General features: G+C 43.1%; 1 protein-coding gene across 1 annotated transcript in view; it reads left to right on the top strand.

The window, feature by feature from the left end:
• Positions 1 to 17,055, top strand: part of RPS6KA6 (ribosomal protein S6 kinase A6) — a 905,586-nt gene that overhangs the window by 451,177 nt on the left and 437,354 nt on the right. Inside the window, exon 14 of the mRNA XM_069612921.1 lies at positions 3,437 to 3,561. Coding sequence (XP_069469022.1) covers positions 3,437 to 3,561 — 125 coding nt within the window. The remainder of the gene's footprint in view (positions 1 to 3,436; positions 3,562 to 17,055) is intronic.

Below are 17,055 nucleotides of genomic sequence, written 5' to 3'. Positions count from 1 at the left end.
TCGAGAATGGTAAGAGAAGAACATGGAATTCACTGCTCCTGGGCCGGTCCATTTATCTATTTAGCAAAATCTTAAGGAGCCAACTTCTATCGCAGGAAGATGGTCTAGTCCTCCATCTGACCCTTTGCATGTTGTAAGAGACCTGAGTGTATTCTCCCAGGCAGACCTCGGAAAGCCCTTATTCAGGTGGCCTGGGAGGGACCGACACTCAGACCCCAACCCTAGGAATTGGTGAGCAAAAGAGGACCACCTGGAGAGGGGAGCCCAGCATAATGCTTAGGGGAATGCCCGAGGTGAGATGCAGTACTATACCGGAGAAAGGGATGAGGAAGACCAGGTCCTGAAGGCTTTTATAGGCTGTATCAACGCAACCTCTCTTCCACCCAACACCTCCTTTTCGAGAATCCTCCATCCCCTCCGCATATGGTGAATCCATTAGACACCCTGTTATACTTAGAAACCACATTCCCCAGAATCCGTGTTTCCCTGTTTCCTACCTGAATACTCCCAGTCATTCTTCTTCGTGTCCCTTTGATTATTTCCCACAATCCAACCTGCTCAGACAAAACACTACCATTCGCACAATTCCCCCTGGTCATTTTATGATGATAATTCCGGTCATTCCGGTTTGTTTCACAAACTTTACCAGTCTCACCCTTCTGAATTTACCAAACCCCATTTGGATGAAGAATAAGATTCCTCATATCAAACCCCCCTTTTACCGACACACAGGATAACGGACGAACACTAAAGCCGTTTACCTGAGTGTCCCAACACAAGGATCAGGCAAAGACGGTCAGTTTTGACCAGAGTCGCACACACCCGACGCCCCTTTCCTTTCCCCACGGGGTAAAAGGTGGAGCACGAAAGCACCATACGAGCAAGGCAGACCGCAAGACGAGACAGCTATCCAGGCACGGAAGTTCAAGAGGATGAGAAAGACTGTGCAAACTGAAGGGTGACAAGGAGAGAAGCGACCTTGCACTTTCTGACCAAGGCCCGTGAGACCTCCGCAGAAGGAATTGTAAGACGTGAAGAATAGCCCATGTGTGTTGCAGCAGATGTCAACGGTATACAGAACGTGCCTACGCTGATAAGCAGGAGAGAGGGAGATGCCTGTTAAGTGGTACCGGCCTTGACTCCGGATACAAAGAAAACCCAGCGGTTCATCACAGCCGGTGAGTCGAGGGGGAGGACTGAAAAGAAACCAGACTGTGTTGCATAAAAGTAGCAAACGGCTGATTGCAGAATGTACAAAGAACTGTTGATGTAAAAAGGGAAAGCCAGCTGCAGATGAATCAGGCACCACGTGGGTGCTCACTCGAGAAACTCTGGACCATTACCAGATTGTTGAAATTACTATTACCAAATGGCCTTGGGGAAAGGCGAGAGGAGGGTCAAAGTGGTCATACAGAGGTCTAGTAACATTCTCTGTACAGTCGAAAGTCATTGACTGGCAGATGATCGTGAATAAGGGAAGTGAATCCCACAACCTAAAAAAGTCAAAGAAATTGTGAGATTGTCAAGAGGGATGCCGATGAAAAGGGGCGAAGTCTAAAGTTCCAAAGAACAGTCTGTTGATGAGGGTGCACCCAGCAGAGGGTGGTCCACATTGAACTGTTTGAAAAGACATTAAAATTCAAGAATACAAGCAGAAGAGATTGTGTTAAAATCCATACTGAACCTGACTGAGGGAGGCAAACAGTTGAGAGGAACGGGCGCACAGAAGAGGGGTATCCAGCGGTGAGAAGCCTTCGTTTCAACGACCTATGAATGCAAGCGAGGAATCATTGTGATTTAAGCCAGAGTGAACCCGACTGAAGAGGGAGGCTCATGTTCGAGAGAAATCTGCGCCCAGAAGAGGGGGACCCAGGGGTGAAGAATCATCACCTCAAGTGTAATTTGAAAGGAACCTTTTGTTTGTTATATTTTAACCTATGAGGCCCTCAAAGGCAGGAAATCAACCACTGATCCTGATATAGAAAGGAACTGGTTGTGGATCTAAGCCCAGAAGTTGGGGATCCAAGAGTGAAAAGCCATCACCCAACGTACCTTTGAAAGGAACTTTTTGTTATTTTGAACACATCAGGTCCTTGAATTCAAGAGACTTTTCTTTCAAGAGAAAGATACTTGTCCTCTCGTGCTGGGAAAGCTTGAGTGTGTGCTGTGCTCCAGAGTCCCGTCTTTTTCCGTGCTGAAAGCATGGGGAAGGGAGACCACGATTACTGCATCCTGACATATTATTTGTGAACACTTCTTTATTTCTTATGAACCCTATCCCACATTTTTTTAATTTTTTTTATTTTTTTTAATGTTTTATTTAGCGTAAGGATTGGCAATGGGTTTTTCTTAGTATAGGCCTTTTTATTTGACAAGATGCCACTAAGAATGCCTTATTTTGATTTGATGGTTGTAGCTTGCTCCCATCTTAGATGTATGCTTAGATTAGGTGTTTTTCCACCCTACCTAGACAGTTTAATAAACACCCTTGAACTGTGTACATTTGTGAATGTTATTATTGATATCATGCAATCCTTTCAATGTCTGTTAAAACCATGGTATACAAGGCTAGGGTCTTTCTGAAGATGTACTGAATGTTAGGTTTTTACTCAAGTCCTTTCAGCAAGGAGGTTGTTACCTGTGAATAAAAGGATTTCCAATAGGAGCCATGCCCATGGTATCCACTCATTTAGTCCCATTCTTTTAAACCACGATTGCCTCTCTAGGGTGAATTGTCACATTTGTGTTTCTTTTAATGTTTTGGTGTAATGGGAACAACACATATTGTTACATCTAGTTTTTGCCAATCGCTGTGGTTGGATATTCTCCCAGACTGTCCTTTTCTTTTTTTATTATTTATGAATGCAGTTGACCAATCATAAATATACATTATCAATCCATAGCTAAAAAGACATAATACATACATAGCAACAAATAACATCAGCGATCAACATGAAGTAACTGTCGATTTCAAAATGAATGAGGAAAGGGAGTCATAATTTTGCTCAGATAATCTGTGACCTGTCAGACCTGGCCTTTAGCTCACCACCACCAAATGTTCTCTTAGTCTTTCGTTATCTAGGTGCTTATGGTACTTTTTGTACTTTTGCAGTATCTGAATAGGTTGCCGATCCAAAGGACCTGTTGATGTGTATATAATGTATGTTTCTATAGTGAGTTACTTGTTCTCATACCCCTGATAATAATGGCAAAAACATTGGTAGAGCCCGTTAATGTTCATGTACCAGCCACAGTTGTGCCTTTTCTGTATAGGAGTATTTATTGCTTCACATAAAATGGTTTTATTTTTTTTAATCTAAAATGAAATGACATATTCCATTCATATGTAAGTTGGTTGAAGGTATGTGTGGTATTTATAATGGGTATGCTGACCGCGCAATTTGTGATTTTGACTTTTGATTTAATTAACTTACAGATTCTCCAGGAGTCCCTCCTAGCGCTAATGCACATCAGCTCTTCAAAGGATTTAGCTTTGTGGCAACTACTACAATAGAAGAACATAAAATATCTTCTCTTGCATGTGTATTACCAAGAGTACAGGTAAAACATTTTTTCCAGTTAGCATTCATGTATGATATGATTGGTAATGTTTGTACTAAGGGGCATATTTACAATTTCTAGGGAAAGGGTAACATTTACATTCTATTTGTTTTTAGAAAGAAGCGTTGCTATTTAAGTAATGTGGCTATTGACCAGATCCAGCAAGTAACCTGTAGTGTAAACATCTATGTAGGCTTTACCATCACCAACATATGAATTTAGTAAATGTACTGTGTGTATTTGTGAGGGGTATCCCTTTGAACATAGGTTGGTAAACCTCTATGGCTATGTGTGGTTGGGAGCACATTTCATATCAAGAGACTTTCATGTTCTTCTGGGGTAGAGGCATAGCCTTGGCTTCCCTGTATAGGCATAACCTCTTCTGAATTTCACCTTTGACTGATCTTGTGTTACAAAAAAAATATAGCCTCACATGTAGATTGGTGTTAGACCAAGCATCTGATTTACAAAAGCCAGAGTATAATCCCTTTTAAAAAATATGATTTACAATTAAATGTAAGGTCTGCAGTAACATTGTACAGGGCCACATAGAGATTGTGGCAAAAAAAAAGACCACCCTGGGGATGGGACAAAGTAGGATGACAAAAGCAACTGTTGGTTCATCTGTGGCAGATTCATTTTCTCACATTGGCAGACTGGAATTGAATTTGCCGTTCTTTCATGCTCCACAGTTTCCTATGATTTATTGGACATTGAGAACTTTATATTGTGTTTGTTGTAGGTTTTAGTTCATTGTGCACGGCAGCATTAGGAGACAATGGCTAGGTGAAGCAAGATCCCTGTTAATTAATTAATATAGCCAAATGTCATGACTTTGGGGTATGGTTGTTTGCTCCTAATTGGTAAAAAGTGGTCACGTCCATGGTCCTTATCCCTAATGGGTGCAAAGTGGCAGGGCTGTGGGATGTTTTTACCCATGCATCCATGCCCTACCATAAAACTGTGCATTACTGGCATTGAAAACATCATGATGGCCAGAACTCCCCAGAGAGTGCACCGGGAAAACATGAAGAATAGGCTGCCACCCATTTTTACCTATGTTGTGAGCACAGGAGGGCACTGCCTAAAACCACCATTGGGCTACACACACAGTAGCCTGAAACCATTGGGAATGGCAATGCTGATTGCCAAAAGCAACCCAGAACTGTGGGGAATTCATTTTCTTAATGTCAAAAATGGATGCAATACTGGTGCTCACCACTATCAGAAAGCCGGCGTTTGAAAACCACCAGACTTTTGTGTAAAACTGAACAAATGAACCCAAACCAGGCCAAGGAAAGACTTGCTAAGAGGTGGATACAATGTAAAACTATATTCTGAAATGACTTGAAGGAAGTAATTATTTAATGTATATATAAAAAATAGCTGGGGATGTCAGCAGCTTAAGTGAAATTGGACTGAAAGACACTAAAATCGAAATGTTTAAATTAAATGAGTGACCTACTTGTGAGTGTCACATAGGTTGCAATTGTTTAAATGTCATAGTTTTGAACTTAGAATCAGTGTTCTAGCTGCATCTGTAAAAATTGTCAGTGTGATTTGAATGTAGAAAACTGGGAACTAAAGTGACATTTAGCTGAATTCTGCCTGACAACTACCCCCGACAGGAGTTGAACTGGCTCAACAACTCTTCCCAGGCCTGGCTGCATTCTGCTGCCCCTGCCAAAAGGAGATGACACCTCTCTGATTGGATTAGGGGAGGAGCACCTGGGGACTACAGGAAACTAAAACAAACCACTGTCCCTGGCTCAGGCAAATGTTATATTGGGGGGGTCGTAAAATGGCTTCCTCTTGGGAGAAACTAGGAGGGGCAGTGCCTGTGAGAGCAAGCTGAGCTTGGGGGAAGTGGATAAACCAGAAATTCCACCATGTGCTTTGGAAAACCACACCTCTTTGGGGCCAGAGCATGATTTTAAAAAGATGGATAATTCACAGTGCGGACTTGTACTTGTCAAAATTATATAAATAACATCATCATTCGCGTGATTTTTCTGTGCACATTTTAAGAGGTTAGAACCCTGTGGTATGTTCTTGGGGATAGTAGCGGAAAAAAAGGTTGTTACTCCAAATGTATGAATGTTAAAAATCTGACACTTTATCATCTGAAACCCATATCCCTGGTGCACATTTGTGTAATATCTGGAAAGGTTTAGAGGTCGTTATCTGGATGAAAAGGGGAGAATTCTGTCATACGTGGACACGACATCGTACAAAGACAGGGATCAGATGGTTTGGTGCTACAGAAAATATGTTAACTGGACCTATAATATTAGAAAAATGGTACATAGATAAATATGTATTTGGGTCAGAAATAGATTTGTGTGCAATTTGACAAGGGGAGGTTCCTCTGACCATAAAACCTACAGCATCACTCTGACACTCCATTTCTTTCCCCCAATCCAGGGAGAGAGGAAAGCTTGGCCAATGATAAGTGAGAGGGGCAGGCTTAGCTAGGCCCAGGCACACACCCATTTTCAAAACACATAAAAGGAGCATTGAAACCCAGGTAGAGACATTCACTTTCCACTTTCTTGTGGGACGCTTTGCCGGGAGACTTCAGACTTCACATCCAGAGATCCAGACTTCAAATCCATCAATCTCCAGAGACCAGAAATTAACTCCAGAATTTGTAGCACAGAGGCCTGAATCCACAAGCTGAATCCTCTTCAGCAGGCCTCAAAACCAACCAAACTATTCAACAGCCGGGCGAGCTGTTTGCATTCTTTGCTAAGAACTTTTGCAAGAACCTGTAGCAGTATCCAGAAAGCAGTGCTGTATCCGGAACCAGAGAGAACCAGAGATCAGATCGCTGTGAAGAACTGCTAGCAGAAGTCCAGCCAATCCTGACCCGATCGGTGACGAAGTCGCATTCCTGTCCAAAATCTAGTGCGAGTACCCAGTTAGCACTGTGCCAAAACCAATCTCTTAGTTTAAAATAATCTAATCCAAACTATTTTAGCCTATTAGAACTGCCTCCTAGAATCGTGTCATTCTGTCATCTTTAAAACTGAAAACTGTCATCTGTCATTCTGAGCTTTAAAATTTCAAATCCGAAAAACTACCTATACTAAATCGGCCGTATCTCCAGAACCGTTTGTGCTAAGCTGTCATCTTAAAGCTAAGATTCTAAGCTTTCCAACAAGCCTAGAACAAACTTCCTACTCATTATAGTGCCTCCGTAATTGCGCTCGACGCACGCGCCTAAATTTGCCGCGATTTGACATTTTGCTTAATTTCAGCTACGTGTAAAAATATTTGTCCTTGCTTTCCTTGCCGAAATTCGTGTGCAACCTGACAATCATTAATAGAGCATTGCTAAAGTGATCCTGAATTAATTTAAGTATCTCTCACTCACCCTGAACCTCCTATAGGGAATTAAAAGCCTTTTTAGCATATTTTTCACTTAATTGCAACCACATCAAAGTATCTTGCCTGTGTTTAAAACTCCTACCTGTTTTCATCTAAGCTTGCTAGGGGGGAACTGAATTATATTTGATTGCATTCCTGAGAACTGTGTGCTTTCCTCCCATCTCTTTACCTTGCATAAAGGGGGGGGGGTATGATTTGTCAAAGAAAAGTGATTACATTGTCTTTTGTTGAAGTCACATCAAGTTTATTTTCTGTACTGCATTTTCATTCATCATTGCATTGTCCTTGAAGCCATAAAAGTATTCTCAGCTACTTTATCCTCTCTATATCACTTCTAAGCCATCAAAAAGACTGTACCACTGTAACATTATCCATTGTTTTTTTTTTTATTTTACTTGTAACAATTAGTTATTTACACAACTTTAATTACAAAAATTAAGACAATAACTTCATCGTCTTTCCTTATCATCAGTCAGCTATCGTGTAGGTTCATCATTCTCCTACTGCTCTTTCAGATGAGAGGTTTGTTTTTAACATAGGGCTTTCTCCAAGATATTATCCATTGTTGATCACTATCATCTTCACAAGTGTGCTATCAAACATTAATTTATTATAAAAGTTTGATATATATATATATATATATATATATATATATATATATATATATATATAGTTTAATTTTCAAATAAACTTTTTCATTTGCAAAACAAACCTACTTCCTGGCTCAGTGGGGTCAGGGGGATTCTCAGAGGGGTGTTATATAAGGGTTGTCATCCAGAGTAAACGAACTGGACATAAAAATATATCAATAAGGGTTTCCCTCAGCATCCCAGACTAGGCATTGACTTAGCTGTAGTTTTGAATTGAAGTTGCTTACAGGGCCTTGGAAAAAAGCAGGGGCCATGGCCAAAGGCATGCTCACTTATCCCAATTGGTTAAAAGTGGCCATGACAATCACGTAGCATCACCAATAATTTAACTTTATTGGGATTATTAACCAGAATCTCCTCTGCTGTATGCAACGCTAAGCACTGTTTAAAGCAATGTTATTTAGTACTACAGATGGGGTAAGATATAGCATACCAAAATCTTCAAAGCCCCACCGTTGCTCAGCCCATGAGCATCAAAATGACATCAGAAATGACATCCCAGATGACCTCAACTTTTACAGTTGTCGTTGCTTGAAACTCCTGCTGAATTTAATAGCTTTTGTTGCGATAAATTGGTTCACCTTCACTATTTCTTTTCTCTCTGAATATATATATATATATATATATATATATATATATATTTCTGAGGCTTTTGGATCTGCTTAGATCACATGCTACGCATAGGCTGACATTTAGTGGTAGCCGCAGCGTATTACGTTTTTTATTTTCGAAACTCAAAAAGGGATATCGACTGGGCATGCTTGTAATATTATCCCTAGCGTGACGTTTACTGTACCCATGGTCCTTCGCATGTCGAGGTCCCTCAGATTGTTTTTTTCCGTCATCATGGTTGGTCGCTAGTTGCAGAGTTCATTCTGGCTAACACCTTTCATTAAATAAAGGATAATTTTAGACTTTCTTTCTATCATTCCAACCCCCGTTGCCCACTGCATTACCAACTACATCAGTGGCTTTTGACGGATGGCTCCATCATCAAAGTCACTCAACTGTTTACTGTTTTGATGAACGAAGACTGTGGCCTACACTGGCCTCGGCCCTTCACAGTAGGGAGAATGGGCCGAGGTCATATGATTAACACCCCTCTAGAGGATGCCTCTTCTGACCCCTTAACCTCCCTTTTGTCACTGTGCTGGCCTTTCCATTAGCAATGGAAAACGCTCCTTTTAAATTCTGCCCTTCCTGCAGCAGGAAATTCTCTTGGGAAAGGCATGCACACAGTGTTCAATCACCGTCTGCCAAGGGAACAGCCTGAGAAAAACTGCAAGTCCTGCAGACCTTTCTGTCCAAAACTCTAAGGGACCGTCAGACCAAACGCCCACACCATGCAGGCTGAGTCCCCCATAGATGTGGTGGTATCAAAGGAGAGGTCCCCTAAATCGTCCCTGTGCTCTGAGCGATCGCGCTCGCCACACGACAGGCCTCAGAAACAGACGCCAAAAGCCATTTCAGACACTGCGCCTAAAAAAGCCAAAATGAATTTCCTGTTTTGTGGATTTCTTCAGGGCCCTACACAGAGGGGAGTAGTCGGACATGAACCATCTAATAAAAGGTCACGTCTGGGCATTTCAAAGCCCAGCACTTACACCCAGACCCAGGCCACCTCTCAGTAACATGTCCCCTCTCAGGATCTCTACTTTATAGATCCTTTGGGGTCTCAGGACACTGGATCTCGGGGAGATCAGGGGGACCAGTATAGCTAGGACCAATATTAAGACAATGACGACATCTACGTCATTCAGTCACCAAACTATCAAAACCAGCTGCCGGCTGACATACCAGTCATCAATCAGCTCCAATATAATGAGCTCCTTCTCAAGGCCACCCAACATTTTAAAATAGACACCCAGGAGGCACAGGTTGACAAGAATTTTGTGGAGGACATTCTTGGTGACAAGAAATCTGCCACAAAATGTATCCCCCTCTTGCGATCCATCCAAAGGCGCAACCAGCCTTCTCTTCTTACACCAAACCTCATGAGGGTGGTAAACCCTCACATCGAGGAGTTATTCAGGCCTGCCCTTACAGACCCTATGTACATCAGGGATCCACTTAGACCCGATTCCTTGGTGGTTATCACTATAAGGAAAAGGTCAGTCATACCCCTGGCCTCTATGGAGGCCCCACCAAATGAGGAACGCAAGAGGATCTACACCTTCCACGGATAGGTGGCTTCAAAGGGGCTACAAAAGGTGTAGGAACAGGGGTAGAGCCTCCGCTGCCAGAAGCTAAACTCCACCCAAGCAATGACATCCCGCTCCAGGTCCCCTCCCATTCCACTCCAGTAGGTTCCATGTCACAATTCATCCACTAATGGGAGGGGATCACTTCGGACAAGTGGGCGATATCCACCGTGGCGGGCATACACTGTATAGCGCTCCTGCAATGACCATCCAAACACCTGCCAAGACACAGAAGAATGACAGCAGAGGAGAGGGGCATATTACTGGAGGTGGTGAAAGCCCTGCTGGAAAAAGACTCAATAGAAATCGTCCTAGAAAACCAGGTAAATAGGGTATTTATTCAACAAACTTCTTTGTACCAAAAAAAGACCCAATAATGCGCCTGGTACTAGACCTGCGGCCAGCGAACACGTATGTCAAACCTCAAAAAGTTTGCATGACAACGCTTCAGTAGGTCATTCCTCTTTTAAAATGGGGGGATTACATGGCAACATTGGACATGAAAGATGCATATTTTCATATTTCAATGTTCTCAGTGCACACAAAGTATCTGTGCTTCCAGATAGCAGGAGAACACTACAAGTTCAAGGTACTCCGTTTCGGCATAGCCTCAGTCCCAAGGGTATTCACAAAAGTATTAGCAGTGGTAGCGTAGCACCTATGCACTGAGTCAATCCCAGTGTACCCTTATTTGGATTACTGGCTAATAACTGGGGGTACCCCGACAAAATATCGCCACCAAAAATATCGCCATACATATGGCAGTTTGTCTCACCATAGGCAATGTTTTTGGGGAGGATATTTTGTGGGAGTGGGGATTGTGGGGGGTGTCTCCCGCAGGGTGCATGGACCAATATCGCCGCAAAAATATGGCAATATTTTTGCGGGGATATTAATACATGGAACCTAACTGGGGTGTCCCCTCAAATTTGCAAATACAACACCCAAACAACAATCACCCTTCTGTTCCAATTGGGATTCTCCATCAATGAGAAACAATCAAGTCTTGTACCCAGTCAAACATAACAATTCCTGGGAGCAATCATAAAAACAAGAGGGGCTAGTCTTCCCCTAAAATGAAAGAATTCCAAACATGCTGTTGCAAAGGAATTAGCCTTTCTGACTGAAGATGTGTGGTCTACTGACCCATTTGATCATTTTTGGCATGGGTGATTTGGCCTGTGAGCATTTGTCTGCATACTTTGCAAAATACTGAAACGGGTAGAGTGGGGGTTGTGGGGGTGTCCCCCCGCTCACCACGTTCAGTATATTGTGGTTTCGGGAATGCAGGGGTGTCCCTGCTTCCTTAAAAGTGGCAGCGGGGGAACCGGAAAACCCGAATGTGTGCTTAAATGGGGCCCGAACAGATAAATCGCAGTCGGTTTGCTGCACATAATCAATCAAACACCACCAAACTGTTGCAAATACTTCACTATCTAGCCAGTAGTCAGATAACCGTACGCAAGGAAATGCGCCTGCTGGGGCTGATGACATTGTGCATTCACCTAGCTCCACTAGCGTGGCTGCGCATGCGCCCAATGCAGGAGTGGTTAGCAAAACAATGGTCTCGGGCAAGTGCTGAGTGGGGCTATCTAGTAATTTCGCTAACCCTCTACAGGCTCTTCGCTGGTGGTCCAAGGACAACTTGTTAAAAGGAAAACACTTTTGCAATCCACCAGTTCAAGCAATACTAACTACAGATGCCTCATTCTCCGGATGGGGAGTCCAGTACCTTCACCACACAGCTCATGGTCAGCGGGGACACGCTACAGCCCAAAACCACATCAACCTCCTAGAACTTCAGCAGTTCTCAAGGATCTGCAGGCTTTTCAGCAAAATCTAGTAGGTCAGTCAGTGCAAGTCCTCACAGACAGCACCACTGCCATGTTTTACATAAACAAGCAGGGAGGCACACACTCTCCAAATCTGGCCAGGCTATCCCAAAAATGTGGAAGTGGGCACTCAAGCGGAACATGTTCCTAGTCTCACAACACGTTCCAGGGGAACTCAATGCTCTAGCAGACACTCTAAGCAGAAACCCTCTACCAGAGGAACATGGGTGGAAAATCAACAGAAATGTTTTAGATGAAATCTTCTCCCAGTGGGGTTATCCTCCCATAGACTTGTTTCCCAAAAGCCAAAACTCACAATGCCCAGACTTTGCATTCAGGTTTCCCCAACCAGGATCCAAGGGGAATGCCCTGTGGATGAGTTGGTAGAGAAATCTGCTTACGCTTTTCCACAGACACAGCTCCTGAGCAGGATAGTGCACAAGATGCACCAGGAACAAGTCACTCTAATCCTGATTGCTCCAATGTGGGCAAGACAACCTTGGTTTCAACATCTGCTCAAATTGGTGATGTGCAAACCAATCAAGCTTCCGTGCACCTCCAGCATGCTGTCCCAACACAAGGGGACGGCACTGCATCCTCAGTCTATGAACTTGGCAGACTGGCTCCTGAAGTCATAGGTTGGTTACTTACACCTTCCTCCAAGGTGTAAGGATATCCTAAAGGAGGCATGGACCCCCACCACCAGACACTGTTACTTCGACAAGTGGAATAGGTTTGTGGTATGGTGCAGATCTCAATCTTTAATGTTCACCATCCAACATTCTATACAACATGTTCTATCTACTAGACTCTGGCTAAGTATTTAACTCTATACAAGTATACCTAGCGGCCTTGTCCGCATACACCACTTCGCAGAGCAAGGTGTCTTGGTGGAAAGCATCTGTTATCAAGGCTTTAATGGAGAGCATGAAGAGATTATACCATCCCATTTCTTGCCCTCCAACAGGTTGGGACCTTAATGTTGTGCTCTCAAAGCTCATGGGTTCACCCTTTGAGCCTATGCACAAGGCCAGCCTAAAATAAACACACTAAACTGCCTTTCCGGTAGCCATCACCTCGATAAGACGAGTTGGTGAGCTGCAAGCATTATCTGTACAAGACCCTTTCTTTGTAATCCACAAGGATGAGGAGGTCCTCGGAACACATTCTAGGTTTTCACCAAAATTCATCTGCAAGTTCCATGTCAACCAATCCATTGAACTACCTACTTTTTTCCAAAATCCATCCAACTCAGCTGAAAGAAGCCTCGATACATTAGATGTAAGGAGGGCGGTCTTGTACTATGTAACAAAACAAAGCCTCTAAGGAAAACAGATTAGCTCTTTGTTTGCATAGCACCTGGTAGAGAAGGTGATCACAACTCTAAAAATGCCATCTCCAGATGGATACTCCAATGCATACAGGTGTGCTATTCACTATCCAAAAAAATACCCTACCTTTCGCTCCTAGAGCTCACTCTACCAGAGGTACAGGAGCTACTCTAGCATTTATTGCAAATGTGCCTATAGACGCTATTTGCAAAGCACCTACTTGGAGTTCCATTCATACCTTTGCGCAGCATTGCTGCATTGGCACACACTCTGAAGCAGATTCACGGGTGGGACAAGTGGTGCTAAAACATTGATTTGCTGCTGTACCTTCTCGTAACCCACCTCCTTCTGCAGATACTGCTCACTAATCTATGCATAGCATGTGATCTAAGCAGATCCACAAACCTCAGAAGGCATACATTACGTACCATAATCGTATTTGTGATGTGCCCACCCTTCCACCCCTCCTGGAGTCGAAGGCGCATAGAGGTTTCTGCTCCATGACTATTTTCTACTTTATTACATCTGTACTTGCGCTACACTTCATGCAACCTCATGTCAGAAACAAAACAATCTGAGGGATCTTGATGCGTGATGGACCATGGGTACAGTAGACGTCACACTAGGGATAGTATTACTAATGCAGCCAGTCGATATCCCTTTTCGAGTTTTGAAAACAAATCATGTGATACTCAGCGATTACTATTAGATGTTGGCCTATGTAGTATGTGAATCTCAGCAGATACAAGCATCAGAAATACGATTACATTGACTAATGTATGCCATGTATGACCCTGCGGTCCTTGTGGGACTCCATTGTCTATAACTCTATAGTTGAATTTGGGATACAAAAGGAGGCATTGTAACCGTTGTGTTTTCAGTCGGATAGAAAGGACTTCAGCCGATCCAACACTTGTGTTGGTACCTTCCTTTATGTAGATGCAAAATAAATCTGTGGTGACTGAGGTTTCCAAAAATGTATACCTCCTTTTTCTACTATCCACCATAAAATGTTGATCAAACTGATTCCGTACTATGAAGCACTTCAAAACTAGTTTGGAATGGTGACAATCCTATGTTTTTATCAATAAAAGATTTCAGTTTTAGCAGGAATTAATTTTTCACTAATTTAGCTGAAAAGTGCAGATTTGACACTGGCCTGAATTTGGCTGAGGCTTTTTCAGTAGTGGCGTTATCATTGCCATCTTGATCAGTTGGAAACTTCTCCTGGGATAAAAAGTAATGTACAATTTTTCTTAGCTAGTTTACTATTAGTAGGACAGAGACTACATATTTATAAACTCACTGTTGTACGGGTCCACTAATTCTTGCTTTCTTTTATTTGGTCAACTGAAGTTAACCTTTCTGCTTTCAAGGGTTCATTTGAATTCAAGATCTTGGGTAGCTCAATCTCACATAATGGGGTCTGAATTTGCTTGTGTCTTTATCCTGGATAGATCTAGTAGCATAGATTTCCTTCCAGATTTCCTCAGTAAAGAAATCTGCAATACCATTGCAGAGGGCTTTTGATGGAATGGTTGTGCCACTAAACGATTTAGGGTGGCTCGGTTCCTCTCATTTTTATAAAATTCTTTTTACATAGATGAGTCTGTTAGGTAGAATTTCCTTTTAAGGTGTAATTCTCCCCACCTGTGAGTCCCACATCGCTTTTTACTGAGCTCTTGGATTTCTTTTACCAGTTCTGAGTGAGTGGGAACCTTTTTCCACACTTACTGTCTTTTACATGCTTTTAGGCATCTGCAATATATTATTGTAGCACACAGTGTACTTTCTGTGCAGTGTTGCTCGGAACTCCTTGAGCTGCCCTTTTTATTCCTTGTGATAACAAACGTTACCAAGGATAGGAGGATATTTTTATCCTACCTATGCTTTTCTTTAGTGAGATCAGCACACTCCACCTTATGGGGAGTGCTGAGGAGAGACTGTATTCCTCCTCATTTCTCTTTTCTAGTTAGTGGCAAGTCTGAGTGGCTTGTGGCAGTGGATATTGTCTACCAAATTTTGCATGCAGGTTGCTGTTGCAGCTTCTGTATGGACGAATGGTTCACCATTGACCTAAAATGGTGCGCATCTTCGTTTTACGCCATTACACGATGGCTTGCCCTTTCGTGAGCCTTCCTCTGCTAACCTGAGGGTGGGTGGGCGAACTCCTGCTCACTCCTTTGTCTTCAACAGACTCCCATTGGAAAGCCTGCCCAAAGGCGGCAGTGTCTGGGCTGACGGAAGCTGGGAGACACTGCCAAAGTCGACCACTGGAAGGAACATTCCGAAGAAGAAGAAAGAAAAGGATGTCTGCAGCTACCTCCAGCGACTGCCAAAGCTGAGTGACCTCTGCTGCTCCAGTCCTCTCTTCTGTGCAGCAGGGAAGATCGAGAACGGATGACCACCTCCTTTGGACTGGTGGGCCTAACCAGTATCAAGACCAGCTACAGTTTGAGCCATCTCACGAATTGCTGCCATCTTCTAGGCCTGCAATACCCGAATACCCTGGTACCTCTGGCACTGCTGCAGTGTATTGTCTCGTCAAGCATGGTTCTGGCTGCAAACATGTGGGCATCTGGCTGGGCCTACAGAGACTCCATCCTGATCGTAGAAGTCCCCTCAGAAGAGTCGATGACTGAGAGAAGGAAGAAATTCTGCTGGGTGACAAAAGTTGCTGCTACAAAGCCTGTGTTGAGCTTCCAAGACCAAGTGCTATGAAGATCGTCTGCTGGGCATCTCTGTGACCGAGTCGGACCGTCTGTTCCCACCAAATGTTCCTCCTCCAGCAACCGAGGCCAGAGACCCGAACCAGAGCTGCTGTAAGAGCTGCCGGTGATATAGTTGTTGTTCATCATAGAAGGTACTATCTGACTCCTGGGACCTTACCTGGGCAGTTTCTGTGTTGCTGTTCGCTCCTCCTGAGCTTTGAGTCACTTTGGGGTGGACGACCCAAACGTCTTCTCCCGTGCTTAAGGACATCCACCCTAGAAGCTGAACCCCTTCAGGTGGCCTATCTAGCCCCCCTAAACATTTTGAACACGCTTATTCTGATATTTGATAACTTTGACAGTGTCTGCCTTCCTATGTTCTCCCACCCACGGGTCATTGGTCCCTCAGTGCCTCCATCTGACTTTTGAGACTCTCATTCCCCAGTTAGGGTTGGACCTCTAAAGTGTAGGCCTACAAAACATTATCTACCTTACCAGTATTGCTGTTTGGGAAATTTTGGTTGAGGAATGATTTGCTAACATTCAGCTATTAGCTATAACATTAGACATCCAAAAGTCTACAACTGAACAGCAAATATCAAATGTATGTATCTACCTTTTGTGAACTATTTTTGCTTGCCTGAACTGTAGTGCTTTTAACATTGTCCTAGTATATATAACAAATAATCATATTTTTATATAACTATAGCACTTGAGTGTTTCCTTGACTGTAAGTGTGCTCACAGGTATTTGTACTCAACTACAGCTCTTCACCCTCCTAGACTAAGCCTGGCTGCTCGACCATAGCTACCGAACCTTTTAGGTAGTTCAGCACAAACCTAAGAGTTGGAGCCCTGTATATCTAAGAGTGAGTCTTCTACAGTCCTTCCGTAGGTGGACTTCAGTAAACTCCCATAACAGAGTCAATATTTGTTACTAATTTTACTTTTAAAATTTCTGGTGTATATCAATAGGTAAAGCTCAAAGGCCTTTTTATCTTCTACAGCATATTTGCTATTTTTGCTCTAGCATTCAATTGGGTCTTTTTAGCACTTGAAGTTGTTCCGAGAACCATTGGACCGTCAAGGGTTTAATTAGATCTCTTGGCCGTTTTGACTGCCACAGGAGATTGGACAATTATTGGGATAATCTAAACAAGACAATAACGTGGTTGCCACATTGTGAGTTCTACTAGCCACCATCTTTATCCTGGTACTTTTTGGTCATCTTTCTTTGAAAGGATTCCAAACATTGACAATCCTGTAAGGACATGAAAGAAGAGTGACGCTCCTGCAAAGTTTCTACATAGAGGCTCCTGCTGCGAAGCCCAGAGATGGAGACTGCTGCATGTTTTCCAGGGTAGATAATGGAACATGTTA

Source organism: Ambystoma mexicanum, chromosome 5p, assembly GCF_040938575.1.
Source record: "Ambystoma mexicanum isolate Mex_15411 chromosome 5p, UKY_AmexF1_1, whole genome shotgun sequence".
Lineage (NCBI taxonomy): Eukaryota > Metazoa > Chordata > Amphibia > Caudata > Ambystomatidae > Ambystoma > Ambystoma mexicanum.
The sequence above is the reverse complement of the archived record's forward strand: the minus strand, read 5'-3'. Positions and strand labels throughout refer to the sequence as shown.